General features: G+C 46.7%; 1 protein-coding gene across 3 annotated transcripts in view; it reads left to right on the top strand.

The window, feature by feature from the left end:
• Window positions 1-1,911: 1,911 nt before the first annotated feature.
• REEP1 (receptor accessory protein 1) overlaps window positions 1,912-15,355 on the top strand; it is a 106,500-nt gene continuing 93,056 nt past the window's right edge. The window contains exon 1 of one of the 3 annotated variants that reach the window (XM_073342862.1): window positions 1,912-2,270. In XM_073342862.1, the coding sequence (XP_073198963.1) occupies window positions 2,239-2,270 (32 nt within the window). In that variant the 5' untranslated portion in view covers window positions 1,912-2,238. The remainder of the gene's footprint in view (window positions 2,271-15,355) is intronic. The other 2 variants (XM_073342861.2, XM_073342863.2) reach the window with 2 other exon arrangements.

The following is a 15,355-nucleotide window of genomic DNA, read 5'->3' as shown; positions in this document are numbered from 1 at the left end:
GAGGTCTATAAAATCATGAACAGTGTGGAAAAAGTTGATGGAAAGGGTAAATACTTCTCTCACAATAAAAAAACCAGGGCTCATCTGATTAAATTAATGGGCAGCAGACTTAATACAAACAAGAGGAAGTCCTTTTTCACACAACACACAATTAACCTGAGGCACTCATTGCCATGGGATGTTGTGATGGCCAAAAGTGTAACTGGGTTCAAAAAAGAACTAGATAAGTTAATGGAGGATAGGTCCATCAATGGCTATTAGCCAAGATCATCAGGGATGCACCACAGGCTCGGAGTGATCCTGAACCTCTGACTGCCAGAAGCTGGGAGTGGAAGACAGGGTGGATCATTCCAAACTGCTTTGTTCTGTACACTCCCCCTGAAGCTCTAGTACTGGCCACTATTGGAGACAGGGTACTAGGCTAGATGGACCATTGGTCTGATCCAGAATGGCAGTTCTTAAATTCTTATGGTGTGCTGAGAATTTCTTGCCAACATACCAAAAACGGCTACCACTTTGCTCCTCTTTGGATAGCACCATGCTACATATACTGATGAACCAGCTACAATATAGATTCCTGGGTTACAGTGTGGGCTACCTAGCACTATTTCTACTCTGGAGTGACGGAATTCCTCCAGCAAGCAACCCTGTCCTGAGAAGTTATGACCAATTTCTATATAAACCCGTTTACAGTAACAAATCGTGCAAGCCAATCTCCATGATCTCTCCCTGGTTTGTATGGTAAACGAAACTCCCCCATGGCCAATAGCAATGCCTAGCATTGTACATCTAAAGCAAATAAAGCTGGAATGCCCATTTTCAGCCCTAATATCCTCCAGATGTTTATAGATTGTTCCAGTTATAGACTGTATCTGTGGTCATAAACACAGTTCCCCCTAGTGGAGGAATAGACCTACTACTGGAATTAGACCAATTCCAGACTCCACTGTATGGCTCCACTGCAGAAAGTTGTAAATGAGATTTTGTGGCTAGTGCTATAGTGCTTCCTGTGATGACGGACTTCAGAAGCATGTATATCTGTCAATCAACCTCCCAGTGCTGCAGCATGGGATCGAGACTCCTATAATGTGGGGTGCTGCCCGACATAAGGATTCCTGTCTATCCTATGGGGCCATCAAGCGGTGATGGTTTAAATGAGGGAAACTTCAGAATAGTCCGGTGTAGATTTTGTAAGGCACATCGATGAGCACAGAAAAATCCTTCATCATAATTATGAGAAACTGCTTTAAAAATAATTTAAAATGAGGGAATCTCCCTCTAAAAACTGGGTAAGACTTGGTGCCTAGTCTGAATCCCCATGTCCTGAAGAAGAAGCCTGAAGCGGTTGAAGAGTCAGGGATTATTTTGGAGTGGATGTGATCACAATGCATTGTCACACAGTGGGACAATGTCATGACTTTCCTATGCCAATGTTATGATACATTGTGTTGTGTCACTGTGTTCTTCTGCTGGACCAAAGAGGTAAGGTAGCAGCCACCAGTGGCCTCCTAGGATTAAATTAAATTAATTAAAGCCACTTTGCTTTCCCTTTAGCTGCTCAGAGACAGAGGAGCAGAAGAGGGAAAGCACTTTGCTTTCCCTCTAGTCTGCTCAGAGACAGAGGAGCTAAAATTTGGGGCAGGGACTGTCCTTTTGTTCTGTGTCTGTACCGTGCCTAGCCCTGGTCCATCAGTGGGCTCCTGGGCACTGCCGCAAAACAGATAATACAAATTAATAAAAACTTAGCTCTCCTTTGGCTGGGAGCAGTATAGGGACTATGATACACAGCCGAGCAGCTCCTTTTCAGGCTAACAGAGGTGGCAGTAACCCCGCAGCCAGTTCCTTATATTGTTGAAGTAGAATGGAAGACCCTGGGGTCTATAAAGGGAAACATGCGGGCCACATGGGACAGTCTGCAGATCAAAGTGGGGCCTGCAGGCAGGCATGGGAGAGAGAGGCCGGAGCCAGAGAGAAAGTGAAAACGCAGACGGGGCTTGCAGAGCTGTGGGTGCACCCAGCCGTCGATGACTCCTAATGTCCTGCCCAATCCCCTCCACAGCCGCTCGCTGGAGCCCCTTTGGCGTGAGCAGCTGCGCGGAGTGAGGCTGCGCTGAAATGCTGAATGGCTGAGCCGCTCGCCCTGCTCATTCCGGTGGGAGCCGCAGACAGACATATTCAGGGACGGAGAAACAGGGAGACCCCTCCCTGGCAAGAGAGCGACCCCCTGCACACAGCGCCATGGTGTCATGGATCATCTCCAGGCTAGTTGTGTGAGTAGAGGGGGTTTGTTTGTTTTTTCTGTATTTTTCACTGCAGTCGAGTCCGCCCCTTGCATTGTGTGTGTGTCTCAGGTTTGCGGACGCACACAGACACACTGTGTGCAGGGCATGTCTTGAATGCTGCTGCTATTAATACCAGATCATGACTAGTCAACTAAATTTAGCAGGTTGTTACTAATGGTTCTTTTGGCTGGACTGGGGGGGGGGGGGCGCGCGGAAGGGGAAGGATTATTGCATGGATCAAGCCGTATTTTACACCGTGGGAAAATTACCGTATGGGGGGAAAATTGCGATCCTCTGTTGTACAGTGCAGGAAAACCCTTTGCCAGCCAGGCATTCGTTCTGCGTTTACTTGGAGATTGCTGAATAAGCAGGGTGGTTTGCACCGCTCTATGCTTTACGAATCAAACCCCCAGGGCTGGGAAGTGGAGGGGGGGGGCAAACAAGCACCAAAGGAGAATAAAAAAAAAATTCAAAGTTGATTTCAGGGGTACCGCTTTGTTTATTGGAAAATGGCACATCTGGCTGATAATCGCTAGGGGGCGCTGCCCAGAGGGATCAGAGGAGGCGGCGGCGAGGAGCGGGCAGTGTCATTTTGTAATTACCTTTCATAAAAGGGGAATATCAAATACTCCCACCCTGTTGGCACCCCAACCAAACCTATGAATCTAACCGGGGGATCTTGCAGCTTCCTCACCCTTGTGAGTGAGTCCTAGCCTTACTGCACTTTAGGAATATGAAAGATTTCACTGGGAATGCTTCCCAGGTGGGGGGAGAGAGAGAGAAAAAAAGAGAAAAGCAGCAGCAAATTCCCCATACAGCCAAATTTGCTGCATCTCTCCGGGATGCACTCTAGGGGGTTTATGGTTAAGGTAGGGGAGCATAGGGGCCGATCTGTCATTTTGTCTTCTGGAATGGTCAAGGTTAGTACACTGATTGAATCCACTAAACTGCTGGTCATTTTCCTGTCTGGGCATTAAACAGACTGAGGCGGACACAGGTGATACTCTCAAGTCATGGTGGTTGATCAGTTGCAGGCCTGTCGCTTTCTTTGTTTGCAAGAAGCGTGTCAGGATGTTGCACAATCAGCACAATTTAGAAATGATATTTTCAGGGTCAGCCTCTGCCCAATGAAATTAAAGACAAGGGGATACAAGTGTCTCTTAATCCTCAGAAGCCCCTAGGAGCAGGTCACACATTCAGAGGTGGAGTTTTCCCAGTGTAGAATTATGGTCTCTTTCCCTTTAAGCCCCCAAGTTATATGATCTGGATCCACCTGCAGCTGTCGGTAACTGTTGTTGGGTTTGCACTTTATTCTGGGGAAGCATGTGAAAGATTTAAATGATTCAAATATGAACATTAGAACTGTGCAGATATCATTGGCAATAATGAGACATCACTTCAAGGCTTCATTTCATGTCCTACAAGGCTGTTCTGGCCCCCCCTGAGAAATCTGTTTTATCACCACATGATCCAACAGAGTTCCCAGGAACAAAGAGAACCAGTGGGAAACCAAAGGAAAGATGGTAATTTGACTTAGACTTCAAACACATGATTTCACAGAACACACTGAGTTTGATAGAAATCTTATTGGGGCAGGATATTCAGCATTTGATATCTGCAGTAACAATTAGCTGAACACAGACTTCCATAGTCCCATCTGCTTTCTCCAAATGGCAGGTGGGGTGTCAAATCTGAATTTGGATGGTCATACTATTGATTTGTTCTGTTTGAATTCTGATAAATTATAGGATGGTGAAGAAATGTTGCAACAAAATGTAGCTGAGCTTGGATTGCTACTCTTCCTTTGTGCAACCAATTAACTTTAATACATGCCACATGTTTTAAGATCTAATCTTATCTAACTAGCTATGAATTTCTTGTTCACCCATAAGTGCAGTTATCTGTGTCTCATATGCAGGCATTAACACTGTAGTCTAATTAGGGCCATATTCTCTGCCCATCCCTTTGATTTCTTGGTTTTCCGGTAAATCCCTGTTTACATTCATATAAAGGGGAGTCTTGCATTATGCTCTTAGCACTCCTGACTGCAACAGGCTTGGGATCAAGTCCTTAATGGGACTGCAGCTCAGCTGATCTTTAGTGATAGAGAGATCCACAGTAGGCAAAAGAATGCCCTACCCAGGCTCCTGGGAGCTTGAACTCTGGCAGCCTCAGCATCCCTGTTGTCTGTATCTATTTTTCTAAACCACATCTTGCTACAGTTTAGCTGACAGGTGTGTGTTTCATCTGCTTAATATTACTAGTATCAAGACTACATTGTTCTAGGTGCAGTACAAACACAGAACAGAGACAGTCCCTACCCGCATCTAAGTAGGGAAGATCTTCATGATTACTTTACAGGCCCAATCCTATTCCCACTGGAGTCCAGAGGAGTTTTGCCACTCACTGCAAGAGAGTGAAAAAATGAACATCCTTTGGGGCCTGTCAGTAGACTGCCAATCATTTCACCTCTAGAGGAGGGCTGGAGTAGGTCTGTTATTTTGCATCCTGGAGACGTGTTTGAGGCTTTGCCTTTGATTGAGACATTCTAGAAACAGAAGAACAAAACTACACCATTACCACCAGGTTAGTGACAGAAAATTATGCATCAGCTTTCAGCAGAAAACATTTCATATACCACATGTGTCTCCGTTTCCCCATCTATAACATGTAGACCACTGCCCACTACAGGATGGAATCAGAGTTGATCAGTGGTGTGTCCTATTCCCTATATTGCTAACAATTTTAAAGGAAGTGTCACTCTGTCTAGAGTAAATCATGACTGTAAGTGCCAACCTCAGGGCAGGCACCCCAAGCTGGGGGTATGTTCCATAATTAGATTTCACCAACCCAGTAACAAATGTTAACTCCTGGATCACTGCAACAGTCTGACCATGGAGTCAGAGACAGTCCCCTTGGGTACTTCAGTGTATCTTGCTATTCAGGCATGTGGGACTTAGTGAAAAATGGTCACTTACACAAAAATAAAGTATTCAGGTTGCTCCTAGTCTCAAGAGATCCTTCCCAAACCAATCTGTACCTTAGATCTCACACCAAAGATCATTAACTAGTAAAAAGAAATTAGAGTTATTCACAGGTTAAAGCAGGCAATGTATAAAAACAAATGAGTTACGATCCAAGGTTCCAAAAGGTGACAGACCTGTAGTAATCTCTCCACTGAGATTCTTAGAACTAACCCATCTTGACACTGGAGATCTTTACTTTCGTTTCTCAGCTCCAGCCCTTTTAAGAGTCCAAACAGCAGGAGATAACTATTTCTTCTTGTGAGCATCTTATATGTCCTTCTCCCAGAGCTCAAACTTTTGAGTCGAGGGCTCCTGCTCATAACTTCATGGGTTAATGAGGCAAATCAATGGAGTTTGTCCTACCGTGGCCCGTTTACTTTTGATAGTCCTTGATGGGTGAGGGAACCACTCTTCCTGCCTAGGTTCACAAATTCAGAGCAGGTATTTTTACAGTTGTAAAGCAAGACTTACATATTACCTTATAGCAGTGGTCACCAAACTTTAAGTTGAGCCCCCTCTTACTCCAGTGTAATCTGCTTATGCCCCTCCCCAGGAGCTGCTCCCATTTCTTGTCAGGACTGGCCTGAGCCCTGCCACAGTCCCCCAAACATTCTTCTGCACCCCCTAGAGCAGCATGCCCCACAGTTTGGGGACCTCTGCCTTATAGGATTGGATACAGCCATCACAAGTAAGATTAATGCATGCAGCAACTCAAGTATTTTAGAGAGTTCTCACAGGGTCCACTCACAGCTAGGGTACCCCCTCCTGGTTGCTCTGGGGATTAGCTCTTTGCAGCTCCAACAGCCCCTTCGGTCAGTCCCTCTCCCTGTTTCTTTTTCTCTGGGACTCAGGGTGCTCCTTCACAACTCAGCCCTCTAGTAATCTGGCAATAGTCCTCCCCTTCTGGGGTAGGAAAGGCTCTCTATACAAAATAGCAGTCTTCCTTTCACTGCCTGGACTGTGCTACTTCTTCAGTGGCTGGTGGGGGAAGCCAGCCCAGCCACTTACTCCAGGTTCCAGTCTATGGACTCTTATCTCTAGGGACAGTGACCTGCTCACTGCTAGGTATCGTTACTCTTCCCCAGACACCCTCCTACATCTCAGCTCTACCTTATGGCTCCCCTAGCCTTCTGGATTTACCAGCCTAATCTCCCTTCTCTCAGGGAGTAATAATTGCAGGCTACCTAGCACTGTAGCCTCAGACACATCTCCCTTCTCCTAGGAGCAACCACAGACTATTTCCCTTATAGCCCTTTTCTATTGCCAGATTCCTAGCTTTATATCAGTCCCTTCTGCTCCTCCCCAGCTGGACTCCATCCTCAATCAGACCTTTAATCCCTGGCCCTTCCTCAGGTGCAGCTTATCAGGTTAATTATCCTCATTTCCTGACTCTGCCTTGTGTTGTGTAAACACCCCATCAGTAGTCTAGACACCAAATACATCCTTACAAGACTAACAACTGTTGGGAACATTATTAACATACAGGTGAGCTAATCTGATTTCTAGCTATGAGTTTGTCAGATGACACCTATTGCTTTAGCAAGAGCTGGCATCGATTTACCAGCATCACAGGAGGTGCTCCTTTACTTTAAATGATAGGCACCTGTAGTGTTGGAGTAGATAGACTGGGATTCTATCTTTGCTGTTGCTGTGAAGTTCCCACTGGCCATGGTATGCAGGCATGATGACAGCTGTGAAGTCCTAGATGCCTGTTCTGCCTCCCAGGAGAGGGAATTAGTCTGCAGAAGAGAAGAGTGAGGGGGGATTTGACAGCAGCCTTCAACTACCTGAAGGGGGGTTCCAAGAGGATGGAACTTGGCTGTTCTCAGTGGTGGCAGATGACAGAACAAGGAGCAATGGTCTCAAGTTGCAGTGGGGGAGGTCTAGGTTGGATATTAGGAAACACTGTTTCACTAGGAGGGTGGTGAAGCACTGGAATGGGTTACCTAAGGAGGTGGTGGAATCTCCAACCTTAGAGGTTTTCAAAGCTCGGCTTGACAAAGCCTTGGCTGGGATGATTTAGTTGGGGATTGGTCCTGCTTTGAGCAGGGGGTTGGACTAGATGACCTCCTGAGGTCCCTTCCAGCTCTCATATTCTATGAAACCTCCTGAGGTCTCTTCCAACCCTATGATTCTATGAATTCATTAGTTAATATTTGAACACATTTTGAAGATGCAAAGTGATGTAGAAATGCTTGGTAAAGTATTATGATATAAATCCTGTTATTTTCTAGAAGCAGGGAAATAATCTATATGCTGCTTTTTGCATTGGATATTCTTCCAGTGCTTGGGATCACACAAATACAAAATTCTGCTCCAGCTTTGGAAGTTAGTTCCATATGTCACCTTCTCTGTGAAAAACCTTTTGATTTTTAACATGTGGAAGATAGGGTGGCCAGACTAGATCAGACTACTGATCTAATGACGTTGCAAGTTGTAACTTGGGTATTGGAATACCTGGAGCAATGTACTGAAAGGTGATCTGCAAATGATTTTTAGGTTTTGTTACTTTATGATGTGGAGAAAGGGCCTGAGCAAGTGGGTTTTTTTGTTTTGTTTTTTCCTTTTTTTAACTAGAAATATCAGAAATGTCATGTCTGATCTTTTCTAGTTTTGCTGGAGAACTTGTTGGAGGTCTCAGAAATATGCATTGTGTGTTCTCATCCCATATTGAAGGGTTGAGGATATTGAAATGTAACAACCAAGTGTTCACTGGAGCTAAATGGGTGTTAACGCAAACAGAAAGCACAGAGTTTTTCAACAGAATGACTAAAAGTTCCTGCTCCTGCTCAATTGCTTAGCTTTCACTCTTTTGTGATGTCATTTCAATAGCTCTCCTATTGCCAGAGTCATCTTGGTGGGCTAGATCTGAGGGCCACACCTTCCACAGGTGTAAATCAGTATCGCCACTGATTTCAGCCGTTGATTTCAGTCAGATGACGCTGATTTATATCAACCAAGCCCCCAGTTTTTAATATAAAACACAAGCAGAAAAACACCCAAAATATTTTTCATTGACCAACTTTTTCAGGGGATAGACCCGGGGATGCCAGTTCCACAGGGAACCTCCATACTAAATTGTGGCCCCTGATTAAGGGGGTGGGGGATGTGGATGCCCACCACATTGCCTTTGAGCAGGCTGACGATATGAACCAGGGGGACTCTGCTGAAAAGCCCAGGTGTCTAGCTCCCTTGCTGGGTCCCATGGCCATAGATGCCATCAGCCAGATGGGTGGGGTGGTTGACAGGCTCCCACTCCTGACCCCAACTTATTTGGCTGTGTGGAGTCTCCTAGGTTCAGGCCCCTAGGACCCACCGTGGGAGCGGAAGGTGGTGGTCAATGGGGAGACATTCCTGGGGTGGCGAAACCCTGGAACAGAGAGCACTGTTGTCAGGCCCCAGGGGGTGCAGCCTCAGATGCTGAGGGGCTGTATAACCTGGGTGAGGGTCCTAGGGATGGAACCATTCACCCTGCCTATGACCTAGATCCCTGTGCAGACCCAAGAGGTGTTGGGCTGGCTGGTTGTTGGGGTTCTCCAGGATATCAGCTGTGAGACCCTGTTGGGGGGTGACTGTGTCTCTTTGGGACAGGATCCAGGCCCTGCTCCTGTAATGGCTGAGGGTTTGAATTTGAATCCAGGGAACCAATCTGCTGAGACACAAACGGTCAGTGAAATTGCAGATGACCTGGCAGGCAGGGGGGAGGAGTTGCTAAGCTTAGGGGGTGTTTCATGCGGGTCCCCACATCTATACCCCAGAGCTCAGAGTGGGGAAGGAACCCTGACATGGTGGCAGAGGTGAGAAAGCTCATGCTCAAATAAATTTGTTAGTCTCTAAGGTGCCACAAGTCCTCCTGTTCTTTATACACATGATAATGAATTAAAAAAAAAAGGCTCCAGCCCAATTTGTCTTCCTTTGCAGACCATCTTTAATTGGGAGCTGTATAATTGTGAAAAGGAAGCCAGTTTGCCCTGTCCAGCCTAGGAGACATATTAGGAGTGTGGGTGTATGTTTTGGGAAGGACCAATAAATTAGATCTAGGCCTCAGGGTAGCTCAGCATCTGAGTGTATCCCACTGGTGAGTGTGTTACGGGTCCTCCGCTGTGCCAGCCTGCCGTTGTTACAGCCCCCAATTACAGAGCTTCGGTTCAAGGTGTAGCAGCTCCTGCTTTTAGCTTTGGAGAATTCCAGTTCATTCCCTGGTGTGTCAGCCAAGAGGGCACTCATCCCAGGAGCATTAGCCTGCCCCTCACCCGATGGATTCCTCCTCTGCAAAGAGCCTTCTGTCCAATCCTTATGCTGTTTTCCATTTGTTTGCAGATTACATTGAGGGGTTGTGGCATCAGTGAAATGAAAGGCATGTCACATATCAGCTGCTGGGCTGTGGCTGCCATTTAGACTGTGCCATGCCAAAAGACAGCATTGGCATAGCAGAGCATGAATAGCCAACGTGGGCTGTGTGATGGTTTTAATAAAACTGCAAGCTTTATATGAACCTAAGCACAGCCTGGGAAAAGGATAGAACACCAGCCATGAAATGAACATACAGGGTTTGCTGTGCTAAGCGCTGCTAATAAGTGCACCACATAGGAAAAAATGAATGTGATCCACAGAAACATAACCCTTTCAGAGGTTGCATAGCCTCACAACTTGCCTCACTCCTATGCATGCCATATGCCATTACATGCTGGAGTGTCTGCTACTTTGCTTAGGGGGAATGTAACCTGCTGGTGACAGTAATTGACAGAGGAGGATCCCGCACAGGTGCGGCATTTAGTTTGCCCTTCATGTGATATGTGGGTGATCTATCTGGGATAATGCTACTGTCTAATTTGTCAAATGTGACCTAGATTTTCTTGCACAAACATGAATGTGCTGTAAATGTTGTTAGGTCACCTCTACACTACAAACTTCGGTCGATGGAAGTGAAGTCTGCATAAAGCTGCCTCAGTTAGCATATCACTTGCACACTTGGCTCCTTGCATCGGCGCTGCGCATACTCACCAGGAGTGCTTGTGGTGCACTATGGGTAGGTATCCCAGTTTGCAACCCTTCACCGGCCAGTGCGCAGTCTTTTGGGAAGTTTGGTAATGTATGGTGGGGCAGAAACAAGTCACATAGGTGAGACTGGGAGCAAGGGGTCAACTTCCCAGTGTGCAACTGTCTCTATCTCATAATGTTATCTATATTCCATATTTTTTGTGCCTTTGTTGAAAAACCCCCTGAACCCACATGGCCCTTCTTGATGTCAGCTGTCTCTGACAGCAACATGGAAGCCTGCACCGCTCTGCACTATTTTCCTGTGCATTGCAAACATAGGACACATGATCCTCCAGTATTTGCAGAACCATAAAAGAACCAAATCAATGGAGAACATGACCATTTCTGCGACGTTGCGAGAACCAATTCAAGGTTGTTGGTGTTCATGGATCAGCTACAGATGGTAGAGTGCAGCTTCTGGGCTGGAAAAACATGCACTAAACCATGCAGTGGGATCGCATCATAATGCAAGTTTGGGATGATGAGCAGTGGCTGCCGAACTTTCGGATGCACAAAACCACATTCCTGGATCTGTGTGCTGAGCTCACCCCAACCCGCCAGTGCAGAGACACCAAAATGAGACAGCACCTACAGTGGAGAAACAAGTGGCGATCGCACTGCAGAAACTTGCAATACCACATTGGAGTTGGAAAATCCACTGTGGAAGCCATTGTTATGCAAATGTGCAGGACCATTAATCGCCTCCTGCTACACAGGATTGTAACCGTCGGCAATGTGCAGGCCATAATGGATGGATTTTCAGCAATGGGGTTCCTGAACTGCGGTGGAGTGATAGACAGCATGCATATCCCTATTATGGCACCAGATGACCTTGCCACAGAGTATGTCAACAGAAAGGGATCACTGAGGATGCTTCACCGACAGCAGTGTTGGCTGATCAGGGAAGGTGCATGATGTGCACATCTCTAAGAGCACACAATTGTTCAGAAAGCTACAAGCAGGGACTTTCTTTCTTGACGAGCAGATTACTGTTGGGAATGTTGAAATGCCAATAGTGATTTGGGGGCTTGCTCCCGTGGCTTCACCGACCACCCTGACAGCACCAAGGAAAGATTCAACTACTGGCTCAGCAGGTGCAGAATGACAGTTGAATGCACTTTTGGTAGATTGAAGAGACGCTGGTGTTGTTTACTCACAAGATTGGATCTCAGTGAAAAAAAAATCCCAATGTTCATAGCTGCCTGCTGTGTCCTGAATAATATCTGTGATGCAAACAGGGGGAAAGCTGCTGTCAGGGTGGAGGTGGAGCAGCAGTCTGCTGAGTTTGAACAGCCAGACACCAGGGCTGTTAGAAGAGCTCAGTGTGGAGCTATATGGCTCAGGAAGGTTTTGACAGAGCACTTTAACAGTGAGCCACAGTGATGTATTGTGGTGTACTGTGCTCTACCTGAGCCTGCTATTTTGGGGCCTGTTAGGCATTGTGTGGTGCTTGGTGCACATCAATGGGTATAACCCTGTCAATGCACTTGTTTATTTTGTGATGCTTGATGCACATTTATGATTATTACACTGTGTTTGTCATCAATCCTATGAGGTGTCACACTGTACAGTAACAAGTAAGTGGGTGCTTTCAGAACTGCTAGGCACTCTGCAGGGTATGTTGTCAACTAATAAAGGTTAATTATTTTCCAAATAGTATAATTTTATTCAGCAACAAAACCAGTGCAAAGAAAAATCTGTGCAATTTAAATGCAAATACATTAAAAACTTAATAAATTAATGGAAAAGAACTTAACAAGGGGAAAGAAGTCCTATCCATTTTAGTTACACATACCCTAACCTGTGAGAGCCCTGATTGGTGTATATGAAGCTGTGGTTGTCCTTAAAGTCCCCTGGGGTGCAGTGGTAGGGGTAGGACAGCAGCCCTTGATGCCATGTGGAGTGTTAAGCGGGAGCATAGGGAGGTGCTGCCATGGAGTTCTCAATTGACTGCAGCGGGACATGAGCCTGGGATTATTGAGCATGTTGGTCCACAAGAGTCTGCAGCATCTCTGTTTTCTTCCAGAGAACCCCCATTATGTCCTGGTGCATCTTCTTCTCCTTTTCCTGCTGGGACTTTCTGTCCACTTTTTTCTTCTCCGGGCTGTCCACAATATTCATCCTCCAGGCCCTTTGCTCAGTGTCTGATGCAGCACTGGCTTGCAGGATCTCCTTGAACACATAATTCCAAGTCCTCTTCTTTCTCCCCTTTATCTGGATCAGGTGTTCTGCGGGTGTTTAGGGGAGAGCCCTCAAGGCTGCAATGGCAGCAGCGGCAGATAAAACAAAGGTGCCACTTGTTAGAGAGCTTATTCCTTCACTCTCCCACTTCCCTGGTCCTTCTCGCATGAACAGAGAGCAACAATACCCGAAGTCCGAAGGTGCAAACAATTCGATGTCTATTGGGGTGAACTTCCAGCGAGCTTAAATACAAGTTCCTTTTTCCTTATTTTCAAATCCCAACTTACTTCCTGTTTGCCCCTAATTTATATAGTAATATTCTTAGCTATACCTTAACCAATCATTCTACTGAAATTTAACTAACCAATCCTAACATATTGTAACATGATTAGCTAACCAATTATATCCCACCACCTTAATTAGTTTACACCCAGCAAAATTAATTATACAGCAGACAGAAACAATCACAGAACCAGACAGATTATACAGACAAACAATAGCAAAGTGGGAACTATAATGACAAAACAATACAGAAGTGAGGATTTCACATCCCAGCTATTGATAAGTGAGTTCTTGCCAGACAGGATGCTATCAAACTAAGTTTCCTTTTACATTTTCTAGGCGCTTCCCTTTCTCTGGAGGTGATAGGAATACAATCCTGTCCTGATAGTGCCTGACAGCCCAATAGCACCTTATTTCAATGTGACTAGTTTGGAATGTGAGGATGTGACTGTTCGCTTCCTAGCTTATGGCTGCCTCTGCTGCTCAGCCAAAGGCCTTAGCCTAAGAACAGGGCCTCAAACAGTCACAGTAAGAGAAGGCCCTTACACCAGCAGACAGTGATTTTGATTCTTTCTTTTATACCTCTAGAACTAGCCAAGTGATAAGAATACCCCTAAATTCTTAAAGTACAGGCCTTTGCAGACAGGCCTGAATATGTATATCCTAACACCACTGTCAATATAGTCCCCATGAAAAGCGGAAGTTAAGATTCAGAACTCCCCTCCCTTGCTCTCCTAAAATTTCAAACAAGACATGTTTCAGAGTAACAGCCGTGTTAGTCTGTTAGTCTGGGGGGGGGGTGAGAAAACCTGGATTTGTGCTGGAAATGGCCCACCTTGATTATCATGCACATTGTAGGGAGAGTGGTCACTTTGGATAAGCTATTACCAGCAGGAGAGTGAGTTTTTGTGTGTGTGTTTTTTTGAAAAAAAGGGGTGGGGGTGTGTGTGAGAAAACCTGTATTTGTGCTGGAAATGGCCCAACTTGATGATCACTTTAGATAAGCTATTACCAGCAGGAGAGTGGGGTGGGAGGAGGTATTGTTTCATAGTCTCTGTGTATATAATGTCTTCTGCAATTTCCACAGTATGCATCCGATGAAGTGAGCTGTAGCTCACGAAAGCTCATGCTCAAATAAATTGGTTAGTCTCTAAGGTGCCACAAGTAAACAAGACATGCTTATTGATGCTTCTGCTTTGGAGTGCTTGTGCCTGGCACCATTCACAGCTCCAGCCTTGGTGCGTATGGCCCACCAGGGCCAAGGGAAATGAGGGAATTGCTCAGTTGCATGAAACTATGAGTACAGGGTAATGGCATTGAATACTAGCAACATTTTCCACAGGCAGTGGTGCTTCTAGCTGTTATCTCACTCCTGAGGGTAACACAGGCACTGAAAGTATAGCTGCTGCTAGTGTCCCAAAGCTGCCCAGGCCTGCATTTTGCTAGCCTGTGTACTGCAGTGGTGCCTGCTGAAGTTATCACTGACTGGCATGAGAAAGTGTCCTACTGCGGGGTAAGAAATGAAGCTGCCATCCCTAGAAACCTTCGGGAGAGGACTGCAGAGTACCTCCATGAAAGCGTCAGTGAAATTTCTCAGGAGGCTTCAAGAGACATCCCTGTGTTCCTAAACAACCTGCTTCTCATGACCCTTGTTGCCTAACTTTAAAGGGGAATGAAAGCAGATATGCACCTCTCCTTGTTGTACCACTAACTCTTCTAGTACGAATAAATGAATAAAAAGTCTATAGCTGTGTCCTGTTTAGTTGGGGGCCCCATCAGTACATCACTGTAATGGGAAATACAATTACACACGACTTACCCAAGGCTCCTTCCCCTGCATCAGGCTTCCCTGTGCTCGACTGCTGGGATTGACTGGACTGAGCGAATGAGTGAGGGTGGGGGAGAGCGAGTGACGGAGGGAGGGGGGATGGAGTGAGTGGGGGGACAGGACCTCGGAGAAGGGGCAAGGCAGGGGCAGAGCCTTGGAGAAGGGCCGGGCTGGGGTGGGGAAAAGGGTGTTCGGTTTTCTGCAATTAGAAAGTTGGCAACCCTATGGTGGGATGACAGGGGAGGAACCTGAAGACAGGCGGAATGTGGTCAGAGTAGATGAGGTAGATTAGTGGCAGCCTTGCAAACAGACCAGGGCCATCCCTAGCCATTTGGGTATCCTATGCAGCCCCCCTATGGGGGGGCTATGGAGGACCCCAGGCCTCCCCTTCCCCCTCCTCCAGGGTCTGGGAGGTAGGAGTTGTGGGGGGGCCACTTTTGGGGGCCCCACAGGCCCAGAGTGGCCTGGGGGATTAGCAGGAGGCCGGGAGCAGCCTGCTCCACTTCCCTTACCCCGGCCCCAGCCGTGTTGCTTGGGGGAGAGGGCTTGGGGGAAGGGATCCCCTCCCACTGGCAGTGGCGGGAAGCAGAGCAGCCCGGCCCTAGCCCGCTCTACTCCACCAGCTCCCAGCTATGGTGCTCCGGATCCTACCGCTGGTGAGTGCGGGGTGCGATTGTTTCCCCGCACTCAGCGGCGGCGGGAAGTGGAGCACTGCG

The sequence above is a fragment of the Lepidochelys kempii genome, chromosome 4 (assembly GCF_965140285.1).
Source record: "Lepidochelys kempii isolate rLepKem1 chromosome 4, rLepKem1.hap1, whole genome shotgun sequence".
Taxonomy (NCBI): domain Eukaryota; kingdom Metazoa; phylum Chordata; order Testudines; family Cheloniidae; genus Lepidochelys; species Lepidochelys kempii.
This window is presented reverse-complemented; position numbering and strand designations above follow the sequence as displayed.